The 19,639-nt window shown below is 26.6% G+C and overlaps 1 protein-coding gene across 2 annotated transcripts; it reads right to left on the reverse strand.

Moving 5' to 3' along the window:
* Positions 1 to 1,089: 1,089 nt before the first annotated feature.
* Positions 1,090 to 19,592, reverse strand: ago (F-box and WD-40 domain protein 7). 2 transcript variants are annotated; one of them, XM_016074795.3, is made up of 11 exons: positions 19,284 to 19,592; positions 15,563 to 15,801; positions 13,131 to 13,201; positions 12,158 to 12,305; positions 10,335 to 10,469; positions 8,754 to 9,047; positions 7,041 to 7,154; positions 6,109 to 6,290; positions 4,541 to 4,766; positions 3,494 to 3,704; positions 1,090 to 1,744 (listed from the first exon to the last, which is right to left on the reverse strand). In XM_016074795.3, the coding sequence occupies exons 2-11, from the start codon at positions 15,788 to 15,790 to the stop codon at positions 1,479 to 1,481; spliced, it is 1,875 nt and encodes a 624-aa protein (XP_015930281.1). In that variant the 5' UTR covers positions 15,791 to 15,801; positions 19,284 to 19,592; the 3' UTR covers positions 1,090 to 1,478. The 2 variants fall into 2 exon arrangements, with proteins under 2 accessions (XP_015930281.1, XP_015930288.1); XM_016074802.3 differs by having other exon boundaries at positions 12,158 to 12,302; positions 19,284 to 19,582.
* Positions 19,593 to 19,639: the final 47 nt, after the last annotated feature.

The raw sequence follows: 19,639 nt of genomic DNA on the forward strand, positions 1-19,639 counted from the left end.
TGAGTATTTCGCCATATCTCGAAAAATTTTTAAGCAAACTTAAAAAACTTTGCATGCAAATATAAAACTGTATCCTAAAATAATTCTGCAGAAAAAATTAATTTGAGTCAATATTTGATAATAGTCGAAAAATTTAGAATTGTAAGGTATACGTAACATACATTATTGTAAGGTATCATTTAAATATTGTATTTTTACATGGAAAAAAGCACAATTTGTACAGTTAAATGCATCGCAATTAAACAATTTTTTAAAACTATATTTCTCTTATCTGCTGTATCACTAACTAGTAAAACTTCTAGCTGATTTATTTCAAATTTTGAGACTATGTTTGCAATAAATATAGTTTCCATTGCACATAGGGATTTCTTGAATTGGATGACTGGTTTTAAATAATCCATAAAAATATAACTTATTTTATGTCATTTCGTGGATTTGTTTTTCAAAACATAGCTATTTTGAGAAAATATTTATTTTTTAAAAATCCAACGTTCAATATAAACTACATTCATGTATTTAAAAAAAAAAAAAAAAAAAAACGGAATCAAATTTGGATGATTTTTTTCAACGTTTGAGTACAGCAAGCCATGTACAATTTAAAATATAAGTTATAAATATTGTATTACAAAATAGTTAATTTTTTATTTTTGCAACATATGAAGATTAAAATAAATTCCATAAGATAAAATTATCACAATTGTTGCAAAATTCATTTAAAAAAAATCCTGTTTACAGGCTTCTACTGTGTTGTTCTCAAGCCATTTTCCCCGATATTTTTCAGCATTTGAATGAAATTTTCTAACTTTTGCAGATAAGATTTTAATTTTTTTAAAAATGGTTTCTCTATTCTGTGGCCTCTTAGAACTAACAGCTAAAATCAGAGAACAAGCTATAAGAATACTTTTTTTTGGAAATTTATATACAATAAAAAATATCTATTTGCAGTATCTTTTTTAAATCATAATGTAATGTCAAATAATCTATTTTTGTTTTAATTGATGGTTACTTTAAAAGTTGAATTAAAAAAAAATTATAGATAGAATGTAGTAAAAATAGAGGTTATGAATGGGAAAAAAATGCACCACAGCAAACTAGGTAAAAATTTTATAAAATAAAGGCAGTTTATTTACAATATGGCAGGACAAAATAGTATTCTGACAAACAAAAAAGGTAAACAGTAACTGTGTCCAGCACAATGAGCAAACTATTGCAACACAACAAATCAGGAAACTAGTGGCTACACAACTATTGTATTCATATGAATTGTATAAGAAAAGTTGTTCACAATTATGTAAAAGACAAAAAAATACGAAGGGTGTGACCACTTCATCTCCTGAATTTTTTATCACTTTTTACAAAAAAATCTCTTTCTTTAAATTCCTTTTCTTGATGATGGTGACAGGTAGCACCTTATGAGAAAATATATGCTTCACAGATGAATTTTTATTTCTTAGGGTGAATGAGAAAAATAACAGATATTAATGATCTGATTCAAAATCTAGAACTAATAATTTAGTTTCTTCTGTTCCATTTCTACTGCCTACAGCACATATTAATTTTGTACTTGAGGCTCTTATCCTCCACACAACACCACCACTGCCTCCACTCTCTAAAGCTACAATGTTCCTCAAAAAATCACCAGTTTTTAAGTCCCACAGTTTCACAGTTCCATCATCAGATGATGTCACAACAAACTTGTTATTGAACTGCAAACTTGTCACAGCACTTTGGTGTTTGTTAGCTCCTGAAAACATAAAACAAGATTAAAAACACAATGCAAATACAGAACCTTTCATTTTTTTAAACAGAAATTAGACTCAATTTTTCACCCTCCTAAATTACAATTTAAAAATATGACTTTAATGATTATTTTTAATAGCCACTGCAAACAATACTTCCAATTAAACAAAAAAACATTTTAATTATTCGGTATTAAATTTTGGTTTCGAATAGTTTCCTTTTCATTTTAAGCAGATTAATTGTAAAGAATAAAGTCTAAATAATATGACCAGGGTTCTCACTCAAATTCAGAAAGAAAAAAAAATTCCTGACTTTTCCAGGTATATCAGACAAATTTCAAAGAAAATCCTGACTATATTTTATCAATACCATGCAAATTTTCATCAAAAACTTCAATTCTTTTATTTGTAAGTGCCAAATATTAAATTATGTGAGCAATGCATATATATATATATATAATTGAATGAGGATGGTAACATGGCAGTTACATTAAAATGTGACTAATTTTAATAGATGCTAGAATTATTTAACTCTAATCTCAATCACTGATAACTATTACCGACAATTCTAAGAGAGGTTATTTTACAGGTATGATATGTAAAATTTCCAAGCTTTTGTAAGAAAAATGTAGCTTTCCCTGACTATTCCCTGCTTTTTAGAGTCAAAATAAAATTCCCTGACAATTTCAGGTTATTCCTGACTCATAGGGATCCTGTATGACCAAATCATCTTTTCTTTTCAATATTAAGCTCCATAAATTGATAAAATCTATATCTTATGCAATTCAATACCATTATGCAAAACCCAAATATTTTTATCGATATATATATTTCGTAGAGCTATAATGCATAATAGGCGTAATTTTTGCATAACTACTCATATTATTAGAATTTTCCCACAAATTCACAATTTTAGGAACACAAGGTATAATTGTTTAACTTTTTAGTGAAGTCCACAAAAACAAATAAACAAGACAACTAATATATACCAATGAAACGAGATGTAAACAAATATTTCCATAGCTTAAAATTACATTTTCAAATGAAAGCTTATTTTGTAAAATTATAGGTAAACAACTTAAAATTCTTCAGACAAATTGTTTATCTTATATTCAACAATATTTTTCTTTCTGAGATTTTCTAACAAAATCATGTTTATTAAGATTAATTTACTTTTTTGAATCCTATCTGAATAGGAAATTTTCAAAACAATTTCTAGTTAATTTTAATTAAAGTAACTTCCTGAATCATTTTTTAGTTATGCTGAATAACTAAAACATAAAATCCTAATTTTGAAAAATATAGTAATCTAAATATAAAATTTACACAACAATGCCAATTCAGTAAAACAATTACTATTTAAATTATAAAAAGTAATTAAAGCAGAAAAATCAAGCATTAGCAGCTACATACACACTGAATTAACAAGTAATAGCAAAAATATAAGCAATCACACACAAACTAAATAAACATCATAGAATTTTACTGTAAATCATTTTCTAACACTGTTAAAAAATTTTGAGCTAAATTCAAGTTTCTTATTTTACTATAAGTAATTTATATCTAACGTTACATAAAAGGCGAACTAAAAAGTGATTATTTTAAATAGGATAAAGAAATGGCCTTTGTGTTCATATTTTCATGAAATAAATTTAAACCACATAATTACATTGAACTACTTTATAGTTTGCAATAATAGTAAAAGACAAACATGCTTAATTATTACAGCATAAAAATGATGGAAAAAAACCTACCTGCTAGAGTTTGAAGACATTGGCCACTGGTTATATCCCAGACTTTTACGGTTGAATCTGCATTACCAGATACTAGGATACTATTTCTTAGCTCCATACCAGATGTTAAAGACTGATGACCCATTAATGTATGTTTACAGCCTCCAGTTTCAACATCCCATACACGAATAGAAGTATCTAATGATCCACTCACTACATGAACTCCATCAAACTAATAGAGAAAAAATTGAATAGATAAAAGTTATGATTACAGATAATGTGTAAAATAAAATACAAAAGCAAACACTTTATAAATTTCTAGAACACAGAAAACTAATATTTTATATAAGTTTTCAAACATATTTAATTTGAATTTAACACTTAAAAAAAAGTCAAGCCCTTTAACAGTGGGAGAGGATTTAAATTTACTTAATTCGAGGAATGTTTTTCTTTTCTTTGATAGTCTTATTTAAAAAAAAAATTTTAAGTGTACCTTAAAATAGAACAAAGGAAATTTTAAAAATGTCCTTAACAAACAGACTGAATTAAATTTATGTGGTAACATAAAAAATATTAATAGCTTTCAATAAGTACCTTAGACAAAATTCAATAATTTAAGGAACTTAAATTAATGATGGGATAAAAAAATACTTTATGATTAAAGGTCATATGAGAGTACCATGTGCTCTGAAAACGAGATCCCAAGATTCCGAAATTGATTATCTTATCATTTTTATCTGCACTCGTACATATTTTTTTTCTTTTCACAGAATTGTTTTAAACATTACTTTGAAAAATATTAGAAAACAAAGAATTCATGTGTGACAAAACTATAATCCTCTACTATGCCACGGTAGGGATATTTATCGGTTTTAAAGGTCTTTGAAAAGATCTGAAATGTTGGAAAGCTAAGCAGTTGAATGTCTTAATTCACAGAAGTTGAAACAATATAGACAGGTTATAATGATCCCAGTTCTAAGGGTACATGGCATTATGGAGAAAAATCTTGTTTTAGCATGTGTAACTGATGTGAACTTAATGTAACTGACACAATGTGTTTAACCATACCTGTAAAGAATAAACTCTGTTTGTGTGTCCTTGCAGCGTATGAATGCATTCTTCCCTTTCAGGGTTCCAAACTTTCACCATGTAATCATAAGCTCCGCTCACAACTAACTTCCCATTGTATTGAACACATCGTACAGCAGCAACATGACCAACTAAGACATGCAGACACTTCCCAGTGTCAACATCCCAAACTCTTAGAGTGGCATCTCTAGACCCACTTACCACTCTGAAATAATAGCAAAATATACTTTAACCAGCTTATTATTTTTAATTTAAAATACATTTAACTTAAAATAAACAATCTTTGACCAAATATTTAAAAAAGCTCATTAAATGAGACAAAGAGATATTTGTACAGTTTAACTAGAATCAAGTATTTCACTTAATTGGCTCAAAATTTGCAATTAAATAATTTAAGATCAAGTGGGATTGATTCTGATTTAGTTGAAATTGGCGGTTGCTCTGCCTCAAAGTTTGCAATCTAAAATTCTAAATTCACTTTTTTGTATTGAAAAATAATAAAAATTTCAACAGTCAACTTCAAAAATGGCCATGAACAATAAATAAGAAGAAATTAGTATAATAACATATAATTTTACTTGTCTTAATTTACATTTCACAGTTTAATAAAACTAATTTCTTTTGATCAACAGTCTAAAATAATTTGTTTATTTTTTCTTTGTTATTAAATAGCTAATTACTTTGCTAATATTGGACTTAAGATTTTTTAAAGGATAGGCCAGACATAGGCTGTATAAGGAAGGAAAGACTAGATATAAATGCTTATTTTTTTCTATTTGTCTATCATTTTATAAATTAAAGAATAGTTATAATTGATTATACTCAAAAAACGACAAGTACAAAGGGAACATAAATCAACTTTTTTGATCACTCTTCATAATAGTAATATTTCAATTAATTTAATAATGATTATATATGATGAGATGTAAGCTTGAAATATTTCCCTATTATTAAGGGTCAAGAAATTAAAATCTTATAACAAGATTTAAATAAGATAATTGATATAATTATTACACTTTTTATCAAGTTTTTATACAACAAAAATTATACATGGATTACAGTGCTCATGAAAAACAATTCTAGAAAAACGCAGAACATAAAGAAAATTTTGAAAGGAAAAAACTTTAGGGACTAATAAGCTAAATTGAGTGATGTATCAAAAATAAATCCTATATCTTTTGATAGATCACTCAATAAATTTATATAAAAATATAATATCCCTTAAAAAAAAAAAACAGATTTTAAATTTTATTGAAACAAAAACTATAAAATATATATTGTGTTAAGTAATGTCAATATAAATAAATTATTTAAGAATTAAATTATATCAGAACTAACTAAAAATTTTGCAAAATAATTAGAAAATTAAATTTATTTAAAGTAAGAACAATATAGTGATTATTTTTTAATTTTTAGGAATATCAGTAAATTGACTTGAAGACTAGAATATCTTTTACTTATACCTCATCTATCTAAAAATTAAATTAATTAATTAATTAATAAATACACTATAATTTAATGGTAATCAATTAATATTCATAACTCACTTGTTTTCATGAAGGTGCATACATCTTACTGTAGAAGTATGACCATATAAGGTATGAATACACTGGCCAGTATCTGCATTCCAGACTTTGAGAGTCCTATCAGTTGAACCACTAATTATAATATTGAGCCACATTTGGGAAGACCAAACACCACCAGTATGACCAACTAACGTTCTTAAGCACTACAAAATTAAGAAAGGAAAATTTTTTTGATCAACACACATAAGTTTTTTTTAATCCACTGGGCGGTTTAGCTGAAGGGCAAAATTGGGAGAATGTTTCCCCTGTAAACACAATATATATATATTTTTGTCTTAAAACATGGAAAAACAGATTTTGCAATGCGAAGATAGCGGTTTAAAATACAACTTTTTTGTATAGAACCATTAGTGTGTTAAAGAAAACATAGAATGTTAAATTCTGCTATAAATAAATTATGTATCTTTAAAACTTGACAGTTTCAAATATCAATTAAATAATGAAACTTAGTAAATTTTTGAATATGACTAACTATATTACAACTCAAATTATTATAAAAAGTGGAGACCGAACTTCATCGTAATATATTTCTTTGAAATAAAATGAAATTGACTTACAACAGGTTGGTTTAATCACTATGAAAATAATGTTGATTATAATCATTCAATGTTTACAGCAAATTTTAATTTTATGACTCAATATTTCACTTCTTAAATCTATTGTCTAATCACCAGTAAATTTTATTTTTAAATCAAAATTATTCAGATACTTGGTAATCTTTATAAGAATAAAAGTATGTTGGGAGAATATTTTAGTAACAAAAAATGTTTTCTACTTTGAAATGGCTAATAATTTATTACAATATTAAACATTTTATATTTGACATAAAATGTGAAAAATATAGTAAAGAATAATTTCTGAGTGAATAAATGAATAAAAAAAAACTTATATACCTTTCCTGTACTAGCTGACCACACTTTTAAAGTGTTATCATCCGAACCACTGACAATTCGGTTACCGGAGAACTGAAGACAAGTAATGACATGATCATCATGGCCTTTCAGAACCTTAAATAACAAACCAGTAATCTCAAATAAAGAACTGCATCATAAAATCACATTCATTAATGTTTTCATTATAGACTTTTTTTTAATTTTTATACAAATCAAAATATGAAATTCTCCACTAACTTAGGTTAAACAAAAAAGTGGATACTTGTACAATATATATAAATGAAAATATTAATTTTTTTTTGGATTTATTTAGTCGAAAAATATTTAAGATTAAACTTATCCCAAATGCATAATACCAAAAACTATCTGCACACAAATAGTGGAAAAACTTAATTCATGGCACAAACAGAATCACAAATCTGCAACCATTGAAAATTAAGAAATATGAGTTTGATTAAATGGCCCAATTTAATTATTTAGATACAATAGTAAAGAATAATCATGACATAAAAATTGAAATCAAAAATAGAATCAACATTAACAGATGTTATCATGGATGAGAAACCAGTTCAAATCTAAATACATAAGTTGTGAATCAAAAATGCAGTTGTGCAAGACACTAGTGTGACCAATAGTTTTATATGGTAGCAAATTCTGGGCAACTAACAAAGCAGAAGGGTAACAGATAACTTTCGAAAGAAAAATATTGAAAAAAATCCTTGGTACAATGAGAGAAATGGAACCTGGAGAATTTTGTTACAATGAATTACAATCAAAATACAAAGAACATGGGAAAAATGGTCAAGGTTTCTTCAATATGGTGACCAGGACATGTATTTCGATATAGCAATGAAAATCCAGTTAAAAAAATAAACAGCCAAACACAATAGGGGAAAAAGATGGTTAGATAGAGTAGAGAAGTAGTTAAAGGACTTGGGAATTAACAGATGAGAATTAGAGCATCACATAGATCTAGATGGGGTAAAATGACTGAAACAGCCCTTACTGGTAACCAGCTGTAATGTCTAAGAAGACAAATACTGAACCAAAAACTTTCTGTGGCAGGATGTCAAAGTGTAAGGTCACTGATGAATAAAAATTTTAAAAAATATTTATGTAGTATAAAACATTTATTACATTAACACAACCATTATTCATTACATTAATACAAAACACTTTTCCAAAAATGTATTCACAATTAAAGAATGAAAAATGAAGAAATTTTATTTTTTCCTTTTAGATTTTTAATGCACATCTACATTTTGCAGACTGTTATGAATATAACAAGCTCAAATATAATTTAGATAATTTTGCAAGCTGGTACAATGAAGAATTAAATAACCAAAGTTAATCATTTTATTATCTACAGTTGAACGGAAGTTGAAATTCTTGAAACAGGTTATTTATATACTTTTGAAGATCACTCATGATAGAATAAAATTTTTCACTATGATACATTATCTTTGGAAACACTAATAATAATTACAGTTTAAAAACTGTTATGGAAAAATAAAAAAACAACAACAAATAGTTTACAACAAATACACAAAAAATAAAATAAAATTTATCCTCCGTATAGTATTTCTACATAAGAGACCATTGCATTATCAATGTAAAAAATGAGCTATGAAAATAGATATCAAATTGCATGCGCTACAAAAGTCAGATTGACATCATTGATAAAATAGGAGATTTATAAACAAAAATTCATACTTTTGGTAATTTTATAGGATTGCATCTCCAATTCATTTCAATATTGTGCTGGCGCATGAATGCAGCTTTCCATGGGCTAGGAATCACTTGATAAGGATTGGCATTGTTATTGGCACTAATGCTGCAGCGAGAACGTCGTCGACCTAAAACTTCCCGTACATCATTTATTCCTTCTTCACGACACTTTTCTCGCCACAAAAGGTTATCTTCCGCTAAAACTCTCCAGTATCTACAAGTTTGGGCTGCCTTTAAAAGATCTTTTGGCTCCAAAAATGATAAAACATATAGAGCGAGCTGGAAAAAAAATTATATAATATAAAAAATTAGATAATTAAACTTTGTATCAACTTGTAAGTAAGCTTTACTCTTATAAAACAGCAGAGTTAATAACTCAGTGTTTTAAAAGCAATTTGGAAATATTCACAAATAATCTCCAAAAACAGAGTGATTGAACTATTAGGCGCTCTTGATGCAAAGATACTTTTTAATAATTTAATTATCACTAAATTTTAGACCAATTTGAATTAAGTAAAAATATCCAAAACTTTGTAACATAAAACTTTTTTTTTTACATGCATTCACAAAATAGTTATACAAGATTATAGTTGAATCTGGTTTCATTTATGTTCATTCTATTTTAACAAATCGGAAAAATAAATTGAAAGTTGAGCTCCGAGAAGAATTAAAACTAAAGCAAACAAATTTTTTACCAAACATTCTTTATCTAGTCAAGCTTTATGAAGCACATCATTCACATTGATTTAGGCAAAAATTTGATTAGGCTAATATGAAATAAATGATTTAGAAACAGGTAATTCCCCCCTCTTTTACAGTAGGGGTGGATCAGAGAATTATAAAATTTTTAGGTGTAGATGATCAAAAAAGTTCAGGGATCCACCAGTTAAAATAAATATAGCAGAAAATATTTATAACAGAAAGAAATTATAGACAAAATTTTCAAAACTTTAAAAGTTTTTAAATTCAGCCATATCTATGTTCAGTTTCAATACCCAAAAGTAAAAAATGAACATAATTGCAGCTTTTTCGAATTTAATCTCTCATGTTAATAAAGCAAACATGTAGGTAAACACTGGCCATGACTTTGCTATTTTTAGAAATCTTGTTGCACACTGTAAATGTTTCAGCCTTTGGTTTAACCTTTTATCTACTATGGAACTTTAATTTCCTTCCTGAAAACAATTATTGAAATCACCATTCAGAGTTATCAATGACATCAAAAAACTATTTTTATTGGATCTGGTTTCTGTTCTGCTTAAGCAGATTCTCAATTTTTCAATGCATATTCCATCCGAACTTTCCTTTTTATAAAAAAAGCTGTTAAAAGCAAAGTGTTAGAAATTTTTTTTCATTACAATTAAAACTTATCAAAACATTTCCTTTAACAAAATCATTTTTTTAAGAATGGCAGTTGTTGTAACTGTTTTAATGATATGGAGTGTGCTCCATGTCTAGGAACTCAATCTATTTAACCAGACAAATTTTTTATATTTGCTACACTGCATAAGTTATAGAAAAATCATGAGCATCAAAAATAGCAAAATAAAGTTTTTTAAAATATACCTCTTTTGGAAGTAAAGATATAAAATCTCTTTGAAACTGAGGTTCAATGACATTCATCATATGCCTTACTTGAGCAGGATCACATACATCAATTAACCTATCTATAGCTGTAAGGCGATCACTTGTAGACCATTCCTATACAAATAAAGACATTTAAATTTTTTTTAGCATATCACATATACTTACATGATGGGAACAGAAATTAAAAAGTCTATAAATAATAATAGTGTCTTTTAAATTAGGATAATTGCAGTAAAAAATACCCTTCGCTAATTTATTTAATATAAGCTTCACAAAAAAAAAAAAAAAAAGATTCTCTATTATTTTAGTTCTGGTTAAATTGCCATTGCGTAAGTATTTTCATTCTCATACAAAAACTTAATGAAATACAAATTAAAACTTGTTAAGCTTTTCCTTAGCTTTGAACTACTTCACTTAGCCTTTTCAAAGTATAAGAATAAAGAAAGTATATATTTAAGGTTAGTACTCAAATAAAAAGTCTAAAAACACTTAACATTGATATTATCATTTTTGCAAAAGCAGATCATTCTTCAATAGAACTCCGAAAATAAGAACATTTATGGACCTAAATGACTGTAAGGATAAAAAAATTCAAAATAAAAAATATTTTTAAAAACCACGTTTTTGTAGTGGAGAATAATAATTAAAAAAAAATTGAAAAACGAAAAACGTGGGGCGCATGAAATACATAACAGTAATGTTATATTAGAGTGTGTATGTGTGCTCTTGAGAATATGTGTATGTATATCTGTAATTGTATCTGAATGTGAATGTGGAATATGTTTGTGATGTATGTGGATGTATATGTGGCTGTGCATGTGTATGAGTAAGAAAATGTGCATATGTATGTGTATATGTACTGTTATGTATTTCATGCACCCCACGTTTTTCGTTTTTCAATTCTTTTTTAATTATTATTCTCCACTACAAAAACGTGGTTTTTAAAAATATTTTTTATTTTGAATTTTTTTATTTTCAATTATAATTTTTTTAATTTTTATTTTACATTTTTTAAAAATTATTACTTTTCAATTATTATTCTTCACTACAAAAAACGTGGTTTTTAAAAATATATATTTTTATTTAGATTATTTTTCTTAGTCAAGAGTAATCAAGACTACTACAAAACCACTACTAAAATAATAGAACTTTCATTTTAAATTAGGGATACAAAAATCTTTATAGAAAATCAATACCTTTACGACTTTCATTAGTCTTATGCTGATGACAGCCAAAACAATCTGGAAATGAATGAGGAAAAACTGGATCCTACCACGTGATTTTTCAGCCAATAAAAATACTCCGACAATAAAAATATTTTCACCTGATATGTAATACTAATTTGAAATAATGGAATCGACAACAAAAGACAATCTCGAAAGTAATTTTTTTTAAAATTTTAATTTTATTTTACTTTGCATGTCTTTTTTCTCTTCATTTTCATGCATTGTCATCCGATTCTGAACTCTGTGCCAAATTTGAAGTTTGTAGCTAGTCGGGAAGTTAGTTTAAAATCGATTACAAAATTCCACCCGGACAGACATACACGAAGGCAAGTTTATATAAACGTGGTAAAAATTAAAAATTCTTAGGGGCACTAAAAAAGTTTGATGAATTAAAGAACTGTTTAAGGAGAATCCTGCAATACTAGTTTCAAAAATTTTTAGGTAGTATTGCAGAATAATTTTTTACCTCCAGAGTCATTTCAAAACATAAAATATCCATTGCGAGTAACTCCTTTAAACATAAAGTAAGGAAATAAAATAAAATTGTGATGTTTCAATAGTATGAATATTTATTACCTGGAATTTGCCAAGCCAAGTATCAAGGCCAGGAGGATCAGGTGCAGAAGAAATAGGTTTGATACTTTTATTTACAGATACTTGAGAATCTTCAGTTTCTGACACAAAAGCCTCCAGATCATGCTGACTATTTGAATCATCATTACTACTGAATTTAAAAATAAAAATAAATTAACAGCTGAAAATTTTGCATGACACTAAGAAAAGTATAGAGTAAGAATTAAATTTTAAGCTTGGTTGCTAAAAAATAATAATAAATGAAACAAACAAGTTCATTATTCTTAAATGAAGTTACAAGGTGGTCAAAGGATCAAATATGATTAATTTAACACTCTCAGTTGATTAACTTAACAATCTCAAATGTAAATCAAAATTTGTTAAATTTTATTTCCAAAGCTTCAGCTAAATTCAATTTTTTTCTAAAAATAATAAATAGTTAAGAGCATATCTTCGGATTTTAAAGTAGTTTTATTTAAAAATTTTATAATATTAATATTGATTTGCTCTAGATATAAATTGTCATGTTCAGAAGATAAGTTAAATGATATGGGAAATGGTTTATCTAACACAAAATTCTATTTAACACTAAGTCTCACTTTTCAAGGTTTGTGTCTAAAATGGTCCTTGGCTGTAACTCACTATTTAAAGAAAAATTTATTAAATAAAAGCAGATATTGCATGTATACAAGTCGTGACTTATACTTAATAGAGGAAATCGCTTCACAAAGAAATGATAATTAGTCAATTGTTGGAAAGATTGTTTTGACCTCTCAAAAATTAGAGATTGAAATGCATATTCTTAACCAATTTTTTTTATCCTCTAATATTGCTTTTATAATTGAATGTAATTTTAAATCATATTTCAATCCAAAATAAAAAAATTTATTTGATTTAGTTGAAATTATTTTAGTCATATTCACTTTATAAATTTTAAACACATTATTAATATTAAATTTAGGAAACTTGCACTTACTCGATATACTCTGATTTGCACATTTTCTTTTCTAAGCTGTTTTCATTAAATGCATCAGACTTCCTTTTCAACTGCAAATATATCAATTGTTAATTAAATAAATAAATTAACATTTTAGATAAACTAGTTATTACAACTAATTTACTGCTCCATAAAAAAAAAAAAAAAAAACTAACACCTAAGTGAAACTGCAATTTTGTTTCATTAAAAAAATAAAAAGACTCATTTTTTTAAAAATGAGAACATATTTCACACAATTAAACAAAAATATTTTAGCTGCTAAAGGAACAAATAGATTTTAACAATTTAGATGAACTAATTAGTTACAACTAAATTAGTTTTCTAAGAATTAAAAAGTTTTAGGCATTAAAATATATCAATTATCATGTAACATTTTCTTTTCTTTTGAATATAACTTCTGAAAGGTTTTTCATACTGGACAAAAAAAACAACAACAAAGGTTGAGAGAAAAAAAAGTGCAATGATGCAATGATTCTTCTCTAAGTATTCTCTAAGTGCAATGATTCTTCAATCTGGCATTTTCACATACAATACATATTTTTTTAAAAAAGGTTGAAGGTTATGTTGAAAATGTTGGTCGTAGGTAATGTTGAAAAAGAGAGATACAGTCAAACCCTGCTATAGTGAACACAGCTTATAGTGAAAGAAATGTTCGGTCCAGTGCCTTGCTATACACATGTAATGTTATTTTTTGTGGATATAGTGAACCAAAAAAGTGAGGAAGATTGATGCAATCAATTTTTTTCTGTCTTCGACTGATTTTTTTCTTCATTTTTTTGTAATAATTTTGAAATTTCTACTTCATAATAAATACATACACCGATTTTTAAAACCATCTATTGAGGGTAATGCAGCAATAAAATTTTTTTCTTGTTCGCTTCTTTTATTTCACTTTCCCATCCCTAGACAAACCAAGCAAGTGTTTCCTACCCAGGCAGATGTAAGTGCACCTGTAAGGTGTCAGTGGGATCAATATGTATTTTCTGTCAGAGCGAATGAGGCATTATTGGTCAACTAATATGTGTTGATAAGGCCCTCATTTCAACTCCTTTTTGCTCTCAGTTCAGTTTAAAAAAGCCTGCAAATAATTTTCTCAAATTTAACTATGGCGAGCAGTAAACGTAAAACGTTCTTCATTGATGATAAAATGGGCGTAATCAGAAAAATTGAAAATGGATGCAATCAAGCTGATATTTGCAGAGAATATAAACTATACAAATCTGCAGTTTGTAACCTATGAAAAAATAGGCAGTTAATAATTTCTGCTCATGAAAAAAATTTAGATGCTAGAAAAAAGTTGAGAAAAGCAATCACAAGGATGTTGAAGAAGCATTACTGAAGTGGTTCATTAATCGAAAAAGCCGCAATCTTCAGTATCTAAACAAATGTCGATGAATTTGCTAAGCGATTTTATGAGACTACTTTTATGTGCTAAAATGGCAGGTTAGACAGGTTTAAAAAGCGGAATAACAGAAATTCAGGAAAAATTATTTGAGGGTCGAGAAGTGTTTCCATATCTGATGTTGAGGATTGCTCATCACCTAGAGATTACTAATTTTTTTTTGTACGCAAGAAGAGTACTAAAAAAGCAACACATTTTTTGCTACTACATAATATTTTTCAGTCATTTATTTGAATAATGAGTAATAAAAGGGAGGAGTTTGGGAACCATTAGTTAAATTGCCTGCATAACAGATATAGTGAACTCCCGGTTCTAGTGAACCGAAATGTCGGTTCCTTGAAGGTTCACTATAGCGGGGTTTGACTGTATTTTATGTTAAGGAATAGAAACAGGTGTTAATACAATCTTTGTTTTATTGCCAATTTTATTACAGTAGACAATGGGATAGAAATAATTTCTTTTTTGTGACAAAAAATGAAATAGGTGAAAATTCACATTTTTGAATAATATTTTCAAAGTAAATCTTTTAGATTACTTTCATAGTTCATAGAGCTAATATTATTATTTTGAAATACATTTAATGTGCAATTAAAAGTAAAACAAAATGTGAAGGGCCCCAATGAAACTTAAGATCAAACAAGAAACAGGAATTTTAAACATGAGGTTAGAAAACTAAATGAAACTATTACTTAATGAAATAACAAATGACATCAATATTATTGCAATAAAATAGACAAGCAAAAAAATAATGTAAGAATTCAAACTGTGTGAAAAGTTACAGTTGACTTTTATCCTTGAAATAAATGTTACAGTAAAAAATATTTTTAAATGCAAAGCAGTTTCAGCTATAAGAAATAGTTTAAATACATAAATGATTATCTAGGCCCATAAATAAATATTTTTTAAAAATAAACTTAAAGGCTAAAATAAATTGGAATTTATAAAAATGAAAATTCAGATATAAAACTTATTGAATTGTGCAACATGCGTTACTAAAAATATTACTTACAACTCTATTTTCGAACACACAACTATCTTCGTAGGGATCGTAATCTTCGTTAAAAGTAGAGTCGTCAAATGCACCTGCATCTTCTGAGAAACTATCTTCCATATTTTCTTCCTCCTCTTCAAACTCTTGGATGCAGCTGGGTGACTCAACATCATGGTCACTGGCTACATCTTCATTAAAATCCAAAGATTTAATTGGAAGATCGCAAAATTGTGATTTCTTGAGCATATATGTTTCACCTAACAAAAGCAAAATTTTACATTAGTTTAAAAAAAAATAAAATAAAAAAAGGTATGGAAATTTATTCATTACAGCTTAAAAATCAAAGTAGCAATAATTAAAATATTAAATTTTTTGATGGATAAAAATAAAAAATACACTTTTATAAGAGCTATGGTGTCGTATTTCATATTTCAATGTCAATTTAATTCTCTCTCTATACATATGAGATTTTTTCAAAACAATTTCTGACTAAGATAATTAGGAAAAATTCATCTCATAATTTAATTAATGTTGATAATATATAAATTAAGAATATACATTTAGGTATATGAATCAATAAAAAACAATGAAAAAACTTAAAATTTATTGATAGTTTTAAATTGTTATTGCATGGAAAAATATAATTACCATACTCACTTAAATGCCTTAAAAGCAAAGAAAGAAAATAATTTATTTTTGTGCTATGAATTAATATATAAATATAAGGTAATATTTTAAATATTTAAAAAAATATATATCTAATTTTAAAAAAATATTCAGAATCTTTACTTTTTCATTGCAAAATATATAGTTTAATTTTACTTTAAATAAGATCACATATCGGTAACTAAAATTGTTAATTCCTAATATATATATAAAAAAAAATTTTTTTTTTTTTTTTTTTTTTACTTAAGTAACCAAGTTTTTATTTCTACTTGCAATTTTTTAAATAAAAACCGACAAAAAAAAAAAAACATCAAAATTCAGATGTTAACTGTTAAATTTATAACTTAAAGTAATTATGCAGATATTCAATTCTTTATAAGAGCAAAGGGGAAACACAAAATTGTCAAATGAAATTCAAATAAAAATCTAAAAATAAATAAAATACAGTTAAAATTTAAAAAAAAAAATTTCTCTCAGGTACTTAATTCTACTTCAAAAAGTTAATATTTCAATATTCAAAATCAAATCATAGTTAAAACACTAAAGAGGATGTTTAACTACCTAAATACTATTTTAAGTAGATTACGTTAAATTCATCGTAATAATATTAATTATAAATTTGCTTTAAAATTTTATATTCTATGTTCAATTAACAAGGTTCCTTTATTGTCTGAAATCTGACAACAAAAAAAATGTAATAACATAATGAATCAAAAAGTTTTTTAAATAGTAAATAAATTAGGTAATTACTGGTAGGTAATTCAGTTAGGGAGAGTAATGACAATACTTTTTGCCTCATAAAGTAGCACAGGAAGTATGAGTGTCTTAGAGAGTTATATAGAGAACTTTGTGTCTTATGTTATGTATGAGTATCTTATAGAGAACTTTGCTTTTCGGCTGAGAAGATTCGATCTCAGCTTTCTCCTCAGTCTAAAGAAACACTTGACTCTATTGTTGATTTGTGCTCTAAGTATGTTTTAATCGTTAACAACAGTGCCAAGGTAGGTATATGAATTCGTTAGCCCTTTCTAAGGTATAACCATTAATACATAAAGGGGTACTGTAATTTACAGTTGAAAAATTATTACATTTCTTTAATTAAACAATTTTACAAAAGTATGTAATTACATTCTGTAAAATTTTTTTTTTTTTTAACTTACTATTTCTTTGAGGAAAATTAGAGGGACAATTATTGTCCCTCTAATTTTCCTAAAAGAAATAATACTGCAATTAAATTTCACCATTCTGTAGAGAAGAGTGTTCTTCGTAACCAGGTTATATTTTAAACTAGAGTCATCTATAGCATTTTATTAGCACTTTTCCTACTTGTGACAGTAATTGCACAAAATTTGGGGACAGGTATAAAATGATATGTAAAACAAAATATACAAATTATAACTAAGAATATTGATTATACATATTCAAGTAGGCTACTAATGTTTTATTTTTAAAAAAATATAGTTAAAACACAAAATGCATCTGATGCATATTTTTTTAAATTACCTATGAGTATTTTAAACAAAACATACCATTAAATAATTCAAATAAATAGTTAAATTAGAAATAAGTATTCCTTAAGGACACAAAAATTGAGAAAATAACCCATACATATACAGTGAATCTTCCATATAAGACCTCTACATACTGACCTCTTTTTAAGATCACTTTTGGGTGGAACAAAATTTTTCCACAGACTTTGTGTCGAAGTAAACCGTCACGAGAGACCAAGAAAACCTTTCCCAGGGAAAACCTCTACACTAGGGACATAACTTATTTTTTTTAAAGTCATTAATATTGTTTTTTTTTTTAATAGAAATAAATCATTGAGAAATAATAAAAATTTAGTTGTATCATTGGCATGGGGTAAAGAGAAAAAACTTTCATTGAAATGTTTAGGATAATAAAGTTAATTAGATGTTAAGATACATAAAAACATTTGGTATAAAAGAAACTGACTAACAGCTACTTGATACAGCAGAATGCTCGTTTCCAATTTAATCTGAACTTTTGCGTCTAAGATCTGGCTTCACAGAAATGCGTTTGTTGCTTTGTTACAGCAAAAGTATATGCAATAAGATTACACTTAGGTTTAAGAGCATTGAAGGTTAGGCATATGATTTGTGAATAAAAGATTTAAAAAAAAGTACTAACAAATTTTTTGGTAACAAACTATTTTAATGTACTTAATTTTAAAAATAATTAAATTCACAAAGTTCAGGCTTAAATGCACATTAATATAAACTTATTCAGTAACTATTTTAAATTGTGTCTACTTTCTCCCTTTTTTTCATCATTTGAATAGTGCCTATCAAGAATTCTACAATGTGAAATCAACATATATAATTATATAATAATAGAGTAATTAAATAAATTCAAAGTGCATTTAGATGTAAGCAGCAATTTTATTTCCCTAAACTTAGTTTTGCTCTTCTTATGCTTATAATAATATGATTAAAAAACTAAATCTAGAAGGAATGCAAAAATATCAAACTATGACATTGCTTACAAATAATTAATGAAAAAATACTAACTAAAATTTAGATTAATAGCCGATATTTATTGTCAAAAATGTACAATTAATATTAAATGATAAGGTATAAATAAGATAATATAATTAAGATGCAAGAATTATGTATAACTAATTATATGAGTTAGAAAAATTTTTTCCCAGGCACTTAAAGAGATTTAAATGAGAGAAAAATGGTGTTCAACTCCAAAAATGTAACAGAAGAACACAATTATTTTGAAGAAGCTATTGCTAATGGGGAAAAAATTAAGAAAAGCTATTTTCATAAAGATAAACAATGCCTATTTAACTATTAGGCCTAGTTGTGTTTTACGATAATGAGCCAGTAGAAAGTTACAACTCTCAAAGGTTGTCAAAATCAGCTCGATAACATTTGGGAAATATAATAATTAACTTCATATAACATTTGTATACATTTTTTTAATTAAAAGAACAATATACGGCAAATAGCTCTTAAAAATACGTAAATGAAAGAATATATGGAAAATAAACATTTAAAACTAATTCATCCCATTTTGACAGAAACACAATTTTGAGGTAAAATACCTGAATATAGTAAACAATGCGATGTAAAGACAAAGTTGCTTCCCGTTAACACACAATAGCAATAGCATCATTTAAATTTTACATTCATTGTGACGTGACGGAATATAATTTTGGAATAAAGGCAATGTAAGTCGTAGTTGTCAAGTCCAGAAAACTTTTCCCAGGTGACAATAGCAGAATTTGTTACAAAAATCAAATCAAATTTAGGAAAATAATGAATGTAAACTTTATTTCCATGTACAAAGTTGTCAAATCTCTTCTTTCTTGATTAAACCTTCATTAATCATCGTATCGAATAGAATCATGAAGGGAAAATTTGGAATCGATAGTTAATCGATAAAAGGATTTTTTTTTTT

This window comes from Parasteatoda tepidariorum, chromosome 8 (genome assembly GCF_982258835.1).
Source record: "Parasteatoda tepidariorum strain Cologne lab strain chromosome 8, Ptep-v5.0, whole genome shotgun sequence".
In the NCBI taxonomy this organism is placed as follows: domain Eukaryota; kingdom Metazoa; phylum Arthropoda; class Arachnida; order Araneae; family Theridiidae; genus Parasteatoda; species Parasteatoda tepidariorum.

Coding starts and splice junctions, on each gene's coding strand:
- ago (XM_016074795.3), bottom strand. CDS start 15,790: ATGCTCAAGAAATCACAATTTTGCGATCTTCCAATTAAATCTTTGGAT. Junction 10,470..12,157: donor CTTGGCTTGGCAAATTCCAG/GTAATAAATATT, acceptor TTATTTGTATAG/GAATGGTCTACAAGTGATCG. Junction 4,767..6,108: donor ATGCACCTTCATGAAAACAA/GTGAGTTATGAA, acceptor CTATTATTTCAG/AGTGGTAAGTGGGTCTAGAG.